This window comes from Leiobunum rupestre, chromosome 11, assembly GCF_980474605.1.
Source record: "Leiobunum rupestre chromosome 11, qqLeiRupe1.1.hap1, whole genome shotgun sequence".
In the NCBI taxonomy this organism is placed as follows: Eukaryota; Metazoa; Arthropoda; class Arachnida; order Opiliones; family Sclerosomatidae; genus Leiobunum; species Leiobunum rupestre.
This window is the reverse complement of record NC_143394.1, coordinates 39159521-39179941: the sequence shown is the minus strand read 5'-3', so window position 1 is coordinate 39179941 and position 20421 is coordinate 39159521. Positions and strand designations below refer to the sequence as shown.

Sequence of the window (20421 nt, the reverse complement as noted above, 5' to 3'; positions counted from 1 at the left end):
TTAGTAGGAATAGTTTTATAAATGTACCAGAACTAGAGGGAATAGTCTACTAAATATACGAGAATTAGAGGAAATTGCCTTATAAATATACCAGAATTAGAGGGAAAAGTCTTGTAAATATACCAGAATTAGAGAGAATAGTCTTATAAATATGCCAGAATTAGAGGGAATAGTTTTATAAAAATACCAGAATTAGTAGGAATAGTTTTATAAATGTACCAGAATTAGAGGCAATAGTCTTGTAAATATACCAGAACTAGTGCGAATAGTCTTTTAAATAAACCAGAATTAGAGATAATAGCCTTTCTAACACGGACTTTCATCTGATACATTTTGATAAATTTGCTTATGAATGGGCTAAACTAAAATAAAATAAATTAAACGACGGATACTTCATGGTTTATACATATTGATTTAAAACTTTAAAAACACTGCGAGCTTTCGGGTATGCCACCCCTTTTCAAGCGTATGTGTTGAATAAATATATTTAAACCATGAAGTATCCGTCGTTTATTTTATTTTATATAACTTGACCATGGTTAAAAATTTAATTTGTATAATATGAATGGGCTTATTATAATCTTAACATTATATTGCATATTTAATTAAATTATATTATTAAAATCTAAATTATCATATCAAAACCGGTTGGTCTATATAGTTTAATAAAATATAATTTAAATTAGTTTCGTGAAATATTACGAATATTTAGTTAATTTTTATTGTCTATCTGCAACGTTAATTTTAATGTACATATAAATTTATATTTTCTACTAAAACAAAAATGTATTAATTTTTACTTATTTTTAATAATGACTATCTTGAGAAGATTTAAAAAAATATTCATATCAGCTTAGTGTATTACGTCACCAAACGTGTCGGGAAAAATTTTATCTTCTCAAATACAGTGAAACCTTTTCGACAGGGAAAACAAACCAAGAAATAACCTTTTTTTTACAATTCTTACAGATTTCCCTGCCGCCATATTTACCCTACCAACGACTAAAACCACGAATTAAATCACCATCTTAATATAACGGTCGTCTCTTAGGAATTCGCCAAACCGGAGACAGTGTCTGCGGCAAATAAGAGACAGAGTTACGGAGGGGTTACCTTGGTAACGAGGCACGTCTCTCATTCGCGGCCACCCCCCCCCCCCCCAACTTTTTAAGACTGCGATGATTAATCACCTTGGCCCGTCTTGGCATAGTAGAGAAGGACTCTGTCCCTCTCTTATCATAAACGTCAATATGCGGGGAAAGGACCGGGAGGAAACTGATTAAAGAAAGTTTTAGCGTAACCCGAGACCCTTCCCCTGAGTATTCCTCCATCGTGCCGTCGGCCGAAAATTGACCCTTATAAGATATAGTCTAGAGGAGCGGGTGCTGTAAGGTCCAGGCATTTTTTCCTTCCTCTCAGTCTTCTTCTTCCAAGTCGGCATCATCCGTTTAAGCGTACCCGTCATCCGGATGTGTACTCGAGCGGCTCATCTCAATTGACATTCTCGTCCTGTAATTCTCTCGGCCGTTACCCGACACCCCACCGTCCTTTGGTCCTCTTCTTCGCGGCATCCTCTGATCTCCCATAGCGGCACTCTCGAGCCTCTCCCTCCGTCGCTTCTCCCGACGTGAAAAATAACTTTAATAGTTTCATAGATCCTCTTTTATCCGATTCGTTGGTTACGGATTGGGTATCGCGTACGTCTTTGAGAATAGGTTGATTTTCTATCGTACACGGGAGAGTTTTTCCAACCCGTTGAGCTGGGATGGAGTTGATTTTTGATTTCCCGACTGACTATGGCAATTAAGGATATTTCCCCGTCCATTATTCCTGGGGATAATGGTCGTCGAGAGAGAGCTTTGTTTACAACCCGCTTTTCTCTTTTTGACAGCTTTACCGAGCGTTTACGAACTAATGGTGGACGTCCTATTCCTTTTGAAATATTTATCATTTTGCTTTTATAAGCCGAATCAAAACTGGGTACCTTACGCTTTAAATAGACGATACGGAAGTGAGCAATTATTTTTGGTTGTAAAGTATGAAGCTGATTTACTACAAATAAATAGGTGTAGAAAGCGTTGGATATGGATAGACCAGCGGGTCAAGCTATTCACGTAACTTGAACGCTGTTGCTTCCAATAGTAGCATATCTAACATAATCACTCATAAGTATGCCATAAAAGCATTTTCGTTAATGGAACCTTGTTCACGGGATATGACGTAAATTACGTCACTTACAACTCCGTGACGACATACGCGTCATCAACTTTACTGATGGGAAACGGAAGTTAGTGAGAATTCCTCGCGCGTTTCTGGCTTTGCCCGTGTCAAGTTAAGCTCGTGCCTCGCGATCACATGATTTCATTTCCATGGTAACCTTTTCAATAGCTCAAGGATTATAAGCATTTTTGCATTTTTGGGTCTGCTCAATGTATGTTCCGCGTGAAACAAGGTCTCATTGAATTTTTTTCAATGTTAATATTATATAGAGGCATCCTTATGAGTAATTATGTTACATATGATAGTAGTTATAAGGGTTTAAGGGGGAAGAATACTGTGATCGGTATAAATTGGTGAAGTTCGTTCAAGCTGAACACCTACAATTTGCTTCAAAACTAAGAAAATTTTATTTCATACTTAGAAATGAATCTTTATCTAGTGCTTAAAATAATTTTCAAAAAAATACTACTTATCCTTAATTTTTAATTAAAGTTTTCGCAAACCATGTATCTGCATCGTTTTTCAAGCGGAAAGTTTTAACCAATTATCGGAGGATTGCAAAAAGAAATATACCAAAAGATAGAGCTTAAATAACTAGTGCTTGAATGTAAAATGAGTGTCGTGGTGCAAATATTGTAAGAGATATTGCATTAAAACCAAAAAATTGCTGTAGACCATAGATGGCGCGCGGGAGACCGATGGTCAAGAATAATATTTGAACTCCATCGCCAGTGGGATAGTATTCTGAGGGGGGGAGGGGACGCTAAGGGCGGGTGGCAAAACGAAGACGGGAAGTATTCGTCATTTATTCCCCTACTCACCCATTTTCACGCTTTTGTAAAAGGATTCTTCCCCCTTAATGAGGCAAAATCGAAATTTAAACGTTTAAAAAAGCACAAATTTTAATGCGTTTATTTTTATCTATACCTTATTTTTTTAGATTTTAATTATAACTTATCAAAGGGCAATAACCAGGGCTGGATTTACCATAAGGCACTTAAGGCTCAGTACCCAGGGCTTAAGAAACTATAAGGGCCTACGAAAGAGCTGAAAGAAAGCTTGAAGAGCTTACGGTAGCCAATCTAGAGCAAAGTGCTTAGGGCCTAAGAACACCTAAATCCGGCACTAGCACTAGCTGATGATTTGTCGTTGTCAAAATATAAGTAATTAGCTAGGGTAATACCCAAGGCCGAAGTCATCTAGAGACTTTTAAGGCATTTTAATTCTGGTGCTCGAGCAAACAGCTCTCTACACTAACTATTACTGTTAACCTCAACAAGTTTTATGGAAGGGGAAACCGAAGATCTCGGGGGAAAAACCCTTAAACCAGTGGGGAGAGAACTTGCTAACTCTACGCGGAAGGAGTGATTCAGAGTTTTCACCCAGTGCCACAAGCTGGGACAGATTCCGGTTCTTCTTGCTGCGAGGTGAAAGTGCTAACCACCCTATCTACTACTATTTACTTTTGGTCTTACGAATTACATAATAAAAATTCACATTTTTATAAACCAAACTCATGGTAAAAGTCCACATTTCTATAAAAAAATAAATTATGGTAAAAAACCATTTTTTCATAAACCAACTTTGTATTAGATAATTAAAACACGTAACTTGAACATGTAATATATTGTAAATAATTTCTGTTTAAATTGTTCATAACCTTGTAATTAAATTGTTAAATAACATTGTAAATAAAGTGTTCTCCCTACTCTCACCTTCACTGTAACGCCTCTGCGATGAGGACGTCGCTCCCTCAAGCATAGGTGATTTAACTCTTTCATTTTTCCAAATTTAAAGACTTAAGTGTGTTTGTAATAATTTGTAAATAGTCTGTATATATTTGTTATCCTCACCACTTTCGTTCTAAATGTCGCAAAATGTAACACCTTCGTGATAAGGACGTCGACCCCTTACGCGTTAGGTGATTTTACTCTTCATTTTACTATTTGTTTACTCATAACATGAGTCCGTATTTTCGTTCTTCTGCCAGTTTGCACTAACTTGGCAAATTTTGTTTGTCAACTGAATTTTTATTGCATTTCACCATATGTATTTCTCATGAGTCATAATAAAGAGTTCCTTATAAAAAAAAACACGTGTATTCAAGAACATTTATTGATAAATATCTATGTCTACATATTATGAGTTAAAAAATAACTTTATAATTTAAACTTCTAACTCTTCCTATTATAAAATTTAAATTAATACGTTAATTGGAATAGTATTAACTATAGTATTTCATTTGATTAAGTAAAGCACAAACGAGTAAGCGGGATTTCGTTTGATTCGAACGGGATTCGTTGACGGTACAGTCGACCGATGAATTTCACACAATTAAGAGTAGATGAAAACCGAAGTGACCTAATTAAAAACTGCAATTAGGCGTCGACGAATAGATGGCGCTCGGGTATCTGATATCGGTCCACGAGCGATTTCGGGGATCGCGGCGCCGAAGGAGGATGGAGTAAGAGAGACTCTGAGCCGGCGACGATCGGCGACGCTATTGATCGTGAAATCGCTTCCGAATCCCGCTAGAGGCCACCACCGACGCCAGTGCCCAGTTTTCGGAGGCAGACAGCGCTATAGTAGCGCGCGCGCGGCCAAGCCAAGCCTAAGCCCTGCCGCATCGTCTGTCGCACCCGCCGAACTCCCCCTTTTCGACTCCGCGTTACGTAGGCCAGGCTGTCCCGAGGACGACCTCGACCCCTAACCTCCCCACCAGCCCCTCCGAAATAACGGAGCGCACCATCCGAGCCCCGGATGACCGAGAACGAACGCGGGTAGCCCCCCAAAAAAATAAATTCGGGACACGGTGAGCCGAACGAACTCGTCGCCGGAGAAGGAAAATTTGGGAAAGACTGCAACTGCGAGCCGAGGCCGAACGCTCTCGTCCCAAAACGATGATGACCCAACGTGGAAAACGACAGGACTTGGTCAAGGTGGCCAAGGACCGGGCCGTCACCCTGACGCTGTTGCTCTTGGTCCATGTGGTCGGCGGGAACTCTGACGCTAAACGTCTCTACGACGATCTCATCAACGGCTACAACGCTCTGATTCGACCGGTGGGCAACAATTCGGACCGCTTGACCGTCAAAATGGGACTGAAACTGTCCCAGCTGATCGACGTGGTAAGTACCCGATTTTTAGATCATGACATTTCTATTCAATAACCACGCGTGTCGTTCATTTAGTGTTTGTCGTGATTTTTACCGGAAGTAGAGTGTTAAACCTTTTGTTTACGTTGTAATCACATGTTTTCCGTTCCGTCGAAACGTTCGTGAGGGGGAGGCGAGCGGGGGGAGGGGGAACCGGAAGTTACGGGTTAAGAAGTGTAGCGGAAACCCTCGAAGAAAAGGGAGGAAGTAGACTAACGCGCATGTCTCTTACTTAGGCGCAGTAGCCTTCTTTGTATTATCCAATCGTAATGGTATAACAGCGCATTTCATCCGTCTTTCCAACGTAGAGAAGGAAATTCTTGTCGATAATTGAAACTCATGGCGGCTTCGTTAAGCCTTTGCGGCTCCTTCGCCCGGCCAACAGTCGTATTCGCGCCACATCACCCCAATAACGAAGCTCGTTGAAAGATTTGGAATCGAAAATTCCTAACCGCAATTAATGTTGTTCGTCACTCCGGGCTGCAGACGACATTCCTTCCTTCCTGTATTTCAGATCGTTAAATTCCCCAAACACCGCGCTTCATTTGTTCCATGGTACCTGTTTTATCTCATTTAGCTAGCCTACGACCGTATTTTGGGCCTTATTATATCAAAAGTAAATAATGTACCACTTTGGATGTATCCTTCTAAGCCGTACCTTCGAGACAGTTCTCAATGGGAGCGTTTTTCCCAGCTGAACCGCGGAAGCATATGCCGAATCACGCCTCTAAATATACAGAGTGTAAGGAGTTGCTTCAGGATATAATATAAATAACACTGCGTAGGGATACTTACGTTGTACGAACCATATTTTCCCGATGTAATATTATTGCAATTATACCCAAGCGACTTTTAAAACCATTAATTCAATTGGCCAGTTTATAGTGCGTAGGAGGTTGGTAGCGAGCCCTTCATGCCACTGAAACAACAGCTATTTCCCTATACTTAATTATCTATTTCGCCCCGTATTGTTTTTTTTTTCACAAACCTATTTCTTATAATTAGCGTGTGCAGGGATAAACCATACCACCAACGTTTTTCAGAATGGTTCTTTGTTATTGGAGTTAGCGAAATGGAAATTTCAACGACGACTTTTGTAGTTTTCAAAAGTTTCAAAAGATTGCAATTTTAAACTCTGAACCGGTCTGGCCAGCATTTATCCACGTCAATGTAACAGCTTCGTATGTGTCAGACATAATCGAATCTCGAGATTTGCCAAATAAAAGAAAATTATTTCCTTAATTATATATAATAAATATATAAATAGCCAACACATGAAAATAACAAATAAATAATGAAATAGACAACACATCATATGAAAATAACAAATAAATAATTAAATAGACAACACATCATATGAAAATAACAAATAAATAATGAAATAGACAACACATCATATGAAAATAACAAATAAATAATGAAATAGACAACACATCATATGAATATAATAAATAAAAAATAAATAGACAACACATCATATGAAAATAAACAAATAAATATTTAAATAGACCACACGTCATATGAAAATAAAAAATAAATAATGAAATAGACAACACATCATATGAAAATAACAAATAAATAATGAAATAGACAACACATCATATGAAAATAACAAATAAATAATGAAATAGACAACACATTTATATGAAAATAACAAATAAATAATGAAATAGACAACACATAATATGAAAATAACAAATACATATTTAAATAGATCACACATCCCATGAAAATAACAAATAAATATTTAAATAGACAACACATCATATGAAAATAACATAACACATAAATGAGTGGAGAATAATTATCATTAATAAATAAATGACTAATAAATAACATATTAATTATTAAATGACTAATAAATAACATATTAATTATTAAATGACTAATAAATAACATATTAATTATTAAATGACTAATAAATAACATATTAATTATTAAATGACTAATAAATAACATATTAATTATTAAATGACTAATAATTAAAATATTCGTAAATAAAAGACTAATTATTCACATAAATAAATATATATCAAATGACTAAGTGTTTCAAAAGGTTTTATAGGTATTTTTATATACACCCTTTAACAATAAAACAAAACTGGACCTTTAAAATGTATAGCCCGAACAAATACTAGCAAACGGAACCATTTGCATCGGTTAGAATTCGAACATTCCATTTATAACTATAAAGTTAATTTTAGCGATATCAGCTCCCCCTATGTAGTTTCCGCTATTTGAGACCTTTGGGGAAATGAGTGATGGTGTTAGAACGTCTAATAAAGCTATTCCAGCCATTAATAGATGATAACAAGGCCTGGCCGCCTGCGTATCCATTACCAGAATAGCAGACACTGACACCATTAATAAGGAGACGCTGGCTATTTCCTATCGATGGACTCACTATGTCGCTCTCGCGGAATCAAAGCCCTTGTTTTATTGAGCCCGCCACTTTGCCGCTAATGAAAGGCTTGTCGTAAATATGTTTATCACTCCAAATTAAATGCGCCAAGAATAAAAATTACAGTTAAAAAGGTTTCTTTAAATAAAAGACAAAAAGGTCTACTAACTCTTCTCAATCTCATGGGTTAAGTATACCTTTATGTACCTTGAAAACTCCTAAAGGGAAAAGTTTCAATGGCCATTGGTTTTTCCATGGCAACTAAAAAGGTTTTTCACGACTCAAATTTAATTAAAATCACGGATTGTAAACCTTTGCGTTTTGACCGAATTTTATTGATTTTTCCCATTTTTATCGATTTTACCCAATTTTATCAATTTTACCCAATTGTTTTGCCAAAATTTTAATTTTTTAATTTTTGGAAAATTACAATCCGTGATATCCCCATGCTATTTTACATAGAGAAAGTTTAAACTTGAGTTGTGAAAAAAATTTTTGGTTGCCAAGGCAAAACGAATAGCCATTGAAAATTATCCATTTTGGAGCTTTCAAAGTACATGAAGGCCTACTTAATCCCCGAGTTTTAAAAAAATCCGAGATAAACACCTAGGGATGTCTCCTTGTAAGTGGGTTATAAATATTAATGCTATTTGAAAAAACATATTGACAAATAAATATAATAAATGTTTAGCGTTGCTTCCAATCTTCCCCTCTCGTACCAGGGAGAAATTGGATCATTAGATTGTCTAAAAATAGTCATTAATTATAAATAAATAAGGTTCTTGTTTAAAAATAACATACATATATAGAAAAATAAAAACCCTAGATAGGTAGCGGCTAAAGCAGATGCTATTAGTTTTTCCTCATCGTTATTCGTAAATTTGACTTTAAAAATAATGATACTTGCATTTTAATATATTTTTGAGTCATTTGCTTATATTTTGATAAGTTTATTAAAAAATATAACGTTCTTATGAATTTTTAATTTGTCTGAAGTAGACGCGCTACCTCGTACAACCTAGCGCAGTTAACGCCACCTAGACTCGTTTCGGCCGCAAATAACGTTATAATATTATAACTTATCTATGAATATAAATGTTATTTTTGCCTAATCTTATTTAAACATGTTTAATAGCTATTATATTTTTAGATTTAAATTTATTTTAACATAATTTGCGCTATATTCAGTGGCGGCCATAAGGGGGTAGTCCATATAGGCCAGGGCCCACCTTGAAAATTTAAAGGAACCCTCAAATCCGGCGAAAGAGGGCCCAAAAAATTAAAATTAGCGAAAATGTTTTTGGTGATATCTTTTAAAATCCTTGGAACTACTCTGAAATTTATTTCTGATAGAATACTTATTTAACGTATGAAGATGAAACACCAAATTTTGTTCTCTTTAGGAGATAAGAAGTGCTCAAAATCCTCAAGAACTTAGCGTAGATGAATTTTAATCAAAATACTAAATTTTAATACGAAGGTTAATTACATTGTTTAAAGAGCAAAAGAATGACGTTAAAGCTAGCTAACTTACAAAGAAAATACCCTTGGAATATTCAATTTACTAATAATGAATTATGACTTACCTATAGCCAATAGTTAGATAAATTAACGCAACCTCCTTACAGTTGAGCACTAACTACAACCTCGAAAGGGTTATATAAAATTTTCAAGGTTCTAGTTATAGTGCTCATTGCAGGGCGGATTACTGCCAGAATTAAGAGTTTCTACTCTTGCTCTACGGCTCCAGCCCGAGGCTACTCGTAACAGTCCACTGATGATCAGGATCTCGATGGTTTTACGTTCGTTAAGTGATGGGCATTTTTGAAAATTTTGTGATAACTCTCACTTCACCTCATTCCCGATTCTAAAATTTTAAGCTCAAACTCATCTCCTCTAACCACCGTAAACTAACTTTTTATCTCAGCTCCTCTCATCGAATTTTGCTAATTAATCTAACCTCGCGCACACTCCCGCTAGTTTTGTTGAAAAATCTGATCTCATCTCACGCTCTTTTCCGTTTATTTCAATCTCCTCTCTCTGAAATGCGTACTTTGTGAAACTCCTCTCACGCTCCTCTCCTTTTGAAGTTTTGCGCATCTCACCTCCTCTCAGTCTCTCACACTGTTCTCGCAGGGGTAGAACAACGACAATCACTGGCCGGTGGCTACATTAGATTTACTGTCTTTAACTTCTTTATAGCCTTCTAACGTCACCATATTATGTTATTGTACGTTTGGGCTTTGTTATTGGCCAAAGTAACATAATTATTTCCAAGAAGGTCATGTTTTTATAATTCCTTTGTTTTGGTTTTCTTACATCTAAACTCACCTCCTCTCACCACCGCAAACAAACTTTTTAGCGGATCTCGTCTCATCGCATTTCACTAATTAAATTAACCTCGCTCACACTTCAAATACATTCTTTGAAATATCTTATTTCAACTGACTCTTCTCTCACTTAAATTCATAGCTTGGAAACTCATCTCACACTCCTCTCCATTGGAAGCTTAGAGCATTTCACCTCCTCTCAATTGGTCTCACTGATCTCACGGTGAGAGGAGAGTGCCCACCCATCACTGCGTTCGTTAAGTTATATTAGTTAAACGTTGATGCCGCAACTTCGCAAGGCTTAAAGCGATCAGTAACTTATGATGGTGTCAAAAACCCAAACGAATATTTTCATAGAGAAATCTTTTACAATAAACAAACAAACCATAGTCAGATAGGCTAATACCCAAATCATCTAGCGAACTTTTAATGACATTCAAGTGCAGCAGTTTGACAATAGAAAGGAAATTGACTACGTTGGAAGCTCGTAGAATGTTTCTTGGACACATTACGGTTCATGGTCAACCGTCTCTCTTCGTAGATAATAATTCATAAATTTAATTTGTAATTATTTAAATGTATTTATATGACCATAAAATATCGTCCCATGTTGCGTAGCGTCATCTTCAGCTTAGTCCGGGTTAAAATCTTCTTCGTTATATGTTTTACCATAACTGTATAATATTGTTTCATAAGTTTGTCAAACCTCATGCATTTAAATCAAATCATTCAAGAGGTAAGTTAATAAGAGCCACCATCAGTCTATAATATGATTCTACAAGTTTGTCACTTTGGGGAATATTTTACTGAGAGCTAATAACGGAGTGACGTCATCATAAGAAGAAAATCTCCCCCTAGTGAGGCGCTGTCAAAGGCTATACGTGTGACGCGGACGTAAAACGGTGACGAAGCCCGTAATGCAGTCTGTCTTGTGAATAGCACTCAGTAAAACTTTTGCATGTGAAGAATATGAAGTGTCACACTTAGGTTACAAAATTATACATTTATGGTTTTACGTATATATTTTTTGTAATAAAAACCTACTTAGTGTATGGAAACGTGTTCAGTTAAAATTGATTTTCAAACCTTTTGGTTGTGGTTAGTCTTTAGTTTGATATTTCTAAATCACTAACGAGTCAAACTATCATTGTAAATATCATTGTTTTTATAAAATATGCAAATCTAACTAAGTCATTTATTTTCATGATACTTTAAATTCGCATATTGGACTTACAACAACTACCTAAGCCAACGAGTAGGGTGATGTCTACCAGTGGCGTAGCCAGGTGGGGAAGGCAAGGCGTAACTATATGGAAATGAAAAATGCATTTTTTTTATTCATTGGGTTTTTCTTTGTGTGGCTCCAAAGCTCGGCTCGTGGCTTTATGAGAGCGATTTCCAATAATGAGAAACAGCATGTGCTTAAGAGCAGTCTTTCGGTAACCATTTTAGGCTAAATTTTTAAATAAAGGCATAGAAATATTTTATGTTCAATCCTAAAATAAATTATAAATAATTCAAAAAACTTAAGAAAATAAGTTATTGGCATTTTCGGCTACGTTAATTTACACTGAAATGATTTTTCAGGCCTCGACCATCAACAATACGCATAGGAAAAGCATCAAGCTTAAAAATCTTAATATTTTTATCGTGATTTTCCGTAACACATAGTAGCTTACGCGTAGGCCTATTAATTTCAATTAATTAATCATATTTAATTACCTTAATTTATCTTTAAAGTTCGTCTAAAGGCAATGAGAAACCATAGTGGTAGAAAAATTCGGCTGCCCCATGGCAAAACCTTTTAACCACCAAATTTTTGAAAAATTAGATTTTTACGCATCAGTATTACTAAGGCATGTACAAAAGTACTGTAAAAGTTTCAGGTAAAAGTCATAAATATTTAACTATTTATGTCTTAAAAAATGGTTTTGGATTTTATAATTTTCGCATTGAAAACCACTTTAAAATCTTATAACTTAGGTTTTGAAAAAGTCAAATATCTCAAAATTACGATCGTGTTGGTTAAAAGGTTTTGCCATGGGACAGCCGAATTGTTCTTCGCTCTAACTTATAAATATCGTCATTAGAAGTCTCAAGCTTACGCGAGGTTGTCAACTAAATAAAAAAACAATAACACAGTAGTTGAATCTTGACTTTAAATGTTAATCTTAATCCCTGCAATTATAACAAAGTATATAAGATTTGGGAAATTAATAACACTTAATTGCAAATCCGTTCGGTATATAGCGGTCCATAAGGAAATAAAGCTTAAATATAAACAGCATAGTTTTAGATTCTCACGTATTCCCTTCGATCGATTGCCCAGTGCACGAGAGCCAGGAATCCCAACGCATCGCCCACGGAGAAAAGAGAGCGGCTTTGACATTAGGCACGAAGAAATGTCAAGAATTGGATTAGGAGAGACAACGGACTTTCTATTCTTTGACCTTTTCGAGTAGAAGCGACTACTTACTATATTTGCGTCACTATGTATATTTACAACCATTGGTTAAAATGAAAATGGCCGATGTGGACGCCAATGCCAAATGTCTACAGCTTATTTTCGTTCTTTTCCCTAGTGTTTTTCGTTTGAGTAGTAAAATAGAAAATTTATGAATTCGTTTTCGGTTGTTTTAAGGTTGATGGAAGAAGTCGATTTCGTTCCCTCTTCGGGCGTATTTTCGAAAGAGTTACATTGTTTCCAATTCTATTGTATATTCGGGCTTGATAAAGTACCATCATCATTTTTAAAACGGAATATTTCAATTTTTAGAACATGATATTGTGTAGATTATTTGGTTCATTCCCGGGGGTTCCGAGTTTCGCTGTAATGTAAGTGTTATAAATAAATAACTGATTCCCCTGAAACTGCTTATTTGATACCAAAGCTATTATATCTCCATTTACTTTTAAATAATTATAATTATTTTTTAAACTAGTAATTATAATTTAAATAATCGGTGCTTAATTTTAAGCAACGACCATTTTTCACATATATTGGCGTAGCGAAACTAGCCACAGTAATACAGTACACACGTTCTATAACGTTTTTCTATATAATTGAGTTTTTTAAATATTATTACCATAAACGTATGTTAGTACTCAGATCCTACAAACATCGTTACACCTAGGAGCAAAAAACACAGGACGCCACACAAGGAGAACGCAACCCGTCAAAAGTCGTGCATTTTCTCGCGTACAATTTTCATTGGTTAGACGCTTTAGCGCCTGCTGCCGTCGGAAGGGGAAAATTGGGAAATTGTCATCCCCCGCCCGTAAAACGTTCAGCGTAAAGGTTCGTTCAATGAAATTTGTACACAGATCTGTGTTAGCATGCTTAAAGGCTAGGTGCGTTCTCCTTGTGTTTGTTGCTCCTAGGTTACGCGTACAGTCATACGAATTTAAAAGAGCGACATAAAATCACGCGACGAAATATTTAAAGCAACATGTGACTATTTTCGGGGAATTTTAAATACGCGTAAATAATGCCTGCTGTAGTATAGTTTTTTAATTTAAAATAAGCAATTATACCTCAAAATTACAAGTTTGTTTTGTATTGAAATACGATCTAAAAGCCGCAACTATTGCTTTAACGCCGTTGATGATCTATAACTTGGACCCTTAAAGGGGAACGGCCAAGCTTTAACCAGTTAGATAGCCCTATAGCCCATTAAAAACTAAAATTTATGGCGAAAACCGCATCAAAAAATATTGAGTGGTTAATTTTTAATAAAATAAAGAAATTTCGGGAAATCGAAAAGCGCGCGTCCGCCGCGACACCTGGTGAAAAGTCGGTGAGACAGAAAAACTACGTAAAAGCGCGCGCTGCTGAAGACGCAAAAAATTTGTTGTGCACGCGCGGCGCGTTCCAGTTATAAGAAACCTAAGCCTAAATTGCGCGATTTTAAAAGTTAGGATAGTTCGCAAATCGCTCATACGGGGTTAGGGGCGCTGGCGGCAGCCCCTAAGATGGCGCCTAAAATTCAAACCCAAACACCTGGCGTTATTTTTAGTTTCAACTTTTTGGGCCAAAAGCTATTTTTTCAAGACAAAAAAAGGTACGTGTTAGTATATTGAACGTCTTGTTAATCTTTTGATACGGAAATAAGGCCATATTTGGAAAAGCTTGGCCGTTCCCCTTTAAGTCCCTTATGGGGGGCCTCCATAAGTATTTTAAGCACAGGCTGTCCAGTAGTCTATGTCCGGCACGCCAAAAATTAAACTCTTTAACGATGCATATGTTGAATTAATAATAAATAAAGTTTTCCCTCTATTATATATTTAGAAAATCTTATTTTGATCTTTCATAAATTGTTTTTAAAAATCAAGATGGGCCTGCGAAGTTTGTAAATAACATTAGCAGTATATCTTACGAAATATTTTACATAATTTTGTTAGTATTAAGAAAGAACGATAATTAATAAAAAAAAATTGGAATATACAAGTTATGTACTACTTGGAATAAATTTTTTTTCGCTTATAGTTTGCGTACATTTTATGATTTTTTCATTAGGAAAACAAATTTATCGGTACTTATTCTGAATTATGATGGGTTTCCCACGATGCATAACTTCTAATATCCAAACCATTATTTTCATATTTGAAAGCTGCACGTGCACTATTTCTTTATTCTTCGGCTACGCTTTGAGTCGGCACGAAAGCCTTTTTAGAATCCTCTCCAGGCGCGTTCCCACTTTACCTTGATATCGTTTTAAACCGATTTGAACCATTTTGTACCACTTACGTGTGAACGTAGCTTCGGCTAAATTCTTTTCGAAGATATTTCACGCGATTTCCCGTATTCGGTACGTACTTGCTGGACTGAATCCGATATCATCTTTCGTAAACGCGATCCAGCCTTCGCCGAAGTTTAGCACGAATATGAGAATTTCACGCGTGCTCTTAGCTTTAATACACCAAACCTTATTGAATATTTAAGCAGAAACAGCACCTAAAGTGTTAACGAAAGTTCCCCAAAATGTATATTACAATTAACACCATCTTCTTTGACATATATATATACTTTTCTTTTAAGATTTAAGAGTACGTATAGATTAAACCAGCCACTTTTTGGGGCCGGGAGGGGTGGGGGGGTCTGGATTAATGGGGCATACAAAACTCCGTCGACACTTCAAACAAAGAGCGTTTATTTGGTCGTTGGCGCAATAGGCTTTCCGTCACCCGGAACTCGGTCCGCCGGTTCTTTCTTGATTTAGTAGCTAGAAGGCTGCGAAGGGTTCTTTGGCATCAGTCTTCGAAAGCCTGATCAAACACTCATTTAATGAACACTCACGTTCGTTAGCGCCGCGACTAACGACTAAAAATAACGCCCCCCAAATTGTCTTTTCCAATTTACGCATTGTCCCGCTCTATAAGTAAATTTGAGCCAGACGCTCCGGGTCCTTAAATTTTAAACTGAGAGAACGTTTTGCCTACGGACAATTCGAGCATTACGTTCGACGCCTTCCCGCGGACCGACTCGTTTCGAAGTTGCGGCCGTCGTGTTAGGCTTTCGGATAGACAACCGCCTAAAATATCTACCGTCCATAAGTTTATCCCCTCGCGTCAGATAGTCGGCGCTGCCGATAGATTGGGCCGTTGGAAATAAGTGTCGCTTAACCCTAAACCAAACAGACGTGTGTAAACACGCCGGAAACGGGTGCTTTCTAACAACCGTGGATAAATGACAGCCTTGTCTCTCTCTCTTTCCTCGGTCGAATTTAGCCGCCTTTTTTTAAAACTAACGTCCCAGTTTATCAACGCTCGAGGCTCTTCGTTAATGTTTATACAAATGAGAAAAGATTATTGTTAAAGTTGACGTTCGTTGTTTAGGCCGTATTGATGGGGAATATATATATACGTATATATCTTTGTATACGAAAGCTCCGTTGTAGAAGGGGTGGGCAAATCCGTATAGATTCTGGTCTTATATAGCTTAGGGATTTACGGAGGCTTTTCCCAAACGTTATCCTATACTGGGAACGGTCTCTTTTTTATTCCCTCAACTTCTTTTACACCCCTGCCACCAGATGGCGTTTCTCGCATCGCTTTTTTCGCCCCGTATCCTTTTTTTTTATCCCAGTTTCTCCTGTTTCTTTGGCGAGATTGATTCTGATTCGCGATATTACTCGGGGTTACGAGACACCTTCCGAGACATGCCGGAATGATTACTTTGATTAGTTTCTTTTTATTAATATCTATAAGAATGGAAACGATATAAATAAAAGAAATCGAAGATTGGCCGATCCGACTCGATTAATCGAAACCCTTTTCGATTTATCAATTTGACAAGGGCGAAGGAAACGCATTCGAAGCGGAATGCACGAAACCGCGAACACAAAATGGCTTCGAGAGAGAAACACGTTGCGTTATTTGATAAAGCCCGGATAAGTTATCGTACAAGATTTCCGGGCCAACATTCGAGCTATCTGTTCAGAGCTACGGTGAATCGTTGTAACTCGACCGAAAATTGGCCCTTTTTCGTCGTGTCGGTCCTACCAGAGGTCTATTTTCGGTTACCGGAGAAGACTATGGACGTAACGTAAATTTGTTCCTTCAGTCGCTGGTAACCTCAATCTAAACAAATGTTTCCCACTCTAGGTTCGCAGGGTCATATATTCTTGTTTTCCAAAACTTCTTTCTGACAGCGTGTTCGAATCGTAAGAACTAGGTGACGTCAGCTCCGTTCGCATTCGTCAATTTTGACCTACTTCGTATTGTAAAAACAGTATCATTCGGAAGTATGCCATAAAGGTATTTTCTTCAATGAAACCTTGTAAATTTTGTCACTTTAATTTCCGTCAACTTTATAAATGGAAGTTATTGAAACGTCCAGCAGGTAAAAATAAACATTTGGTGAACAACAAGTTTTTAGTTTTATAATAATATAATATATTTCAATCTAGAAAAAAGAAGGTTAAAGCAACATTAAAAATCAAATAATGAGTCAGTCGAATGTAAAAATACTAAAGGATTCTTATTTAAAATTTCTTTCAAAAGTGATGTATCTTCACTTGCTTGAGTGTTGCTCTCAGCATCGACAAATAATCAACAGGGGACTCACTGGTCAGGCTTTAAAAAGCACGCGTTAATACAGGAAATAGGAAAATCACAGTAATTTTAGTTCTATGTGGACCAACTTGGCGTCGCTGAAGTCGATTTCCAACGTAATTTCGTAGAGAAGCTGGAGCGTTCACGCCTAAGCCTCTCGTAGTGATAGTTGAACAGAATTCTTTCAAAATATCGGGAACAGTGAGTCCCCTTAGATTCTTGGTTCATGCTCTCAGGTACCGAGATCGGCTCAAGAGTCGCGATCGTGAGATTTTGTTTCCATGGTAACCGTTTCAACAGCGCAAGGAATTTTGCTAGCTCCGTTTGAACAAGGTATTCATTGAAATGTTTTCTATAGAAATGTTATACAAAGGCCTACTTAATAGTAAAAAACAGCATTTTTGCTTAATTTAAATACACCACGTTTTAGAGCTAATCCAAAAATAACAAAATCAGAACTCGAAATTTATGGTCCCCGGTAAACACTCTGGTAGAGTACGAGAAAAAGACGGCACGCAGCAAAAGTATATAGCCGGAGTAAAGTGCAGGTTGACAGCGTCTTTAAGCGAAAGAACGTGTAATTATATCAAAAAGGCAGTAATCAGAAACTAGAAGATATCTTTCTATACTCTAGTGAAAAAGCGAACAATTAGGATTCCCCTACTTATTCGATAACCCCGCACACCCCCGTTCCTTTCCTTGTCACTCGTCCGCGTCAGACAGTCTCCGAAGCCAGGATTTGAGTCTTCGGTGGCGCTGACAAAAGCTGGTGTGAATGACTCGCTTCTTTTTGTTGTTGGGGCCTTAGCCCCGAAAGTGTCGTCGAGGGTTCCTTTCTCCCATCCCTCTCTCTCTCTCTCTCTCTCTCTCTCTCTCTCTCTCTCTCTCTCTCTCTCTCTCTCTCTCTCTCTCTCTCTCTCTTTCGGGTACGGATGAAGGAATGGAAGGAGGACATTTCTGGCATGCAAAAGTGTTCTCGGAAGCGGCCAATTCTGCAAATGGATGCTGGAAACAAATGTTCCTCGCCGTCACGTGGCTCGGATTGCTACGACAGTGCTTCCATCTTTCCCTCTCTCTTCTCTAGTTTCTATTTCCCCCCAGCCCAGTTCCTCTTTTTCTTCTTATCGGGTGCCCTTTATTTCGGCGGCTCTCGAGATTAGAAGGGAAAAAACGCGTTTAATGGCGTTGTCCTATTTCCTTCCAAGCAACTTTCTTTAGGCACGGCTTTTTTTGGCGTTCACAATTTTTGCGTTTCGTTTCCTATCAGCCCCACTGTTAATCTCCAAATGATTGATACTATATCAAGCATCATCGAATTATTACGATATTTCATTAAAATTTACGGTTGTGACGATATTTAATTAAATTTTACGGTTGTGACGATATTTCATTAAAATTAACGGTTGTGACGATATTTAATTAAATTTTACGGTTGTGACGATATTTCATTAAAATTTACGGTTGTGACGATATTTAATTAAATTTTACGGTTGTGACGATATTTAATTAAAATTTACGGTTGTGACGATATTTCATTAAATTTTACGGTTTTGACGATATTTAATTAAAATTTACGGTTGTGACGATATTTAATTAAAATTTACGGTTGTGACGATATTTCATTAAAATTTACGGTTGTGACGATATTTAATTAAATTTTACGGTTGTGACGATATTTCATTAAAATTTACGGTTGTGACGATATTTAATTAAATTTTACGGTTGTGACGATATTTAATTAAAATTTACGGTTGTGACGATATTTCATTAAATTTTACGGTTTTGACGATATTTAATTAAAATTTACGGTTGTGGCGATATATAATTAAAATTTACGGTTGTGGCGATATATAATTAAAATTGATAATTTAATTAAATTGATAATTGTGATGATATTTCATTAAAATTGATAATTGTGATGATATTTCATTAAAATTGATAATTGTGATGATATTTAATTAAATTGATAATTGTGATGATATTTCATTAAAATTGATAATTGTGATGATATTTCATTAAAATTGATAATTGTGATGATATTTAATTAAATTGATAATTGTGATGATATTTCATTAAAATTGATAATTGTGATGATATTTCATTAAAATTGATAATTGTGATGATATTTCATTAAAATTAATAATTGTGATGATATTTCATTAAAATTGATAATTGTGATGATATTTCATTAAAATTGATAATTGTGATGATATTTCATTAAAATTGATAATTGTGATGATATTTCATTAAAATTGATAATTGTGATGATATTTCATTAAAATTGATAATTGTGATGATATTTAATTAAATTGATAATTGTGATGATATTTCATTAAAATTGATAATTGTGATGATATTTCATTAAAATTGATAATTCTGATGATATTTCATTAAAATTCAACAGGATTACTGACGACAATGACGATATTTCATTAAAATAAATCCGAATTACTGATGATTAGGACCATATTTCATTAAAATTTACGGTTGTGACGATATTGAATTAAAATTGATGATTGTGACGATATTTCATTCAAATTGATGATTGTGACGATATTTCATTCAAATTGACGATTGTGACGATATTTTATTAAAATTTACCGTGGTAATGATATTTCATTAAAATTGATAATTGTGATGATATTTCATTAAAATTGATAATTGTGATGATATTTCATTAAAATTGATAATTGTGATGATATTTCATTAAAACTGTAAATTGTGATGGTATTTCATTAAAATTGATAATTGTGATGATATTTCATTAAAATTGATAATTGTGATGATATTTCATTAAAATTCAGACGGATTACTGACGACTAAGACGGTATTTCATTAAAATAAAATAGGATTACTGACGACTATGATGATATTTCATTAAAATTAAACCGGATTACGGACGATTAAGAGTATATTTCATTAAAAATAAACACGATTACTGACGACTATGACGATATTTCATTAAAATAAAACCGGATTACCGAAGATTAGGACGATATTTCATTAAAATTAAACAGGATTGCTGACGATTAAGATATTTCATTGAAAATAAACACTATTACTGACAACTATGACGATATTTCATTGAAAATAAACACTATTACTGACAACTATGACGATATTTCATTGAAAATAAACACTATTACTGACAACTATGACGATATTTCATTATGAAATAGGATTGCTGACGATTACGATGATATTTCATTAAAATTAAACACTATTACTGACAACTATGACGATATTTCATTGAAAATAAACA

At 35.8% G+C, this 20421-nt stretch overlaps 1 protein-coding gene across 1 annotated transcript in view; it reads left to right on the top strand.

The window, feature by feature from the left end:
* The first annotated feature begins 4821 nt into the window (after window positions 1–4821).
* LOC149922561 (acetylcholine receptor subunit alpha-like 1) overlaps window positions 4822–20421 on the top strand; it is a 66573-nt gene continuing 50973 nt past the window's right edge. The window contains exon 1 of the mRNA XM_090164205.1: window positions 4822–5348. Coding sequence (XP_090020331.1) covers window positions 5121–5348 — 228 coding nt within the window. The 5' untranslated portion in view covers window positions 4822–5120. The remainder of the gene's footprint in view (window positions 5349–20421) is intronic.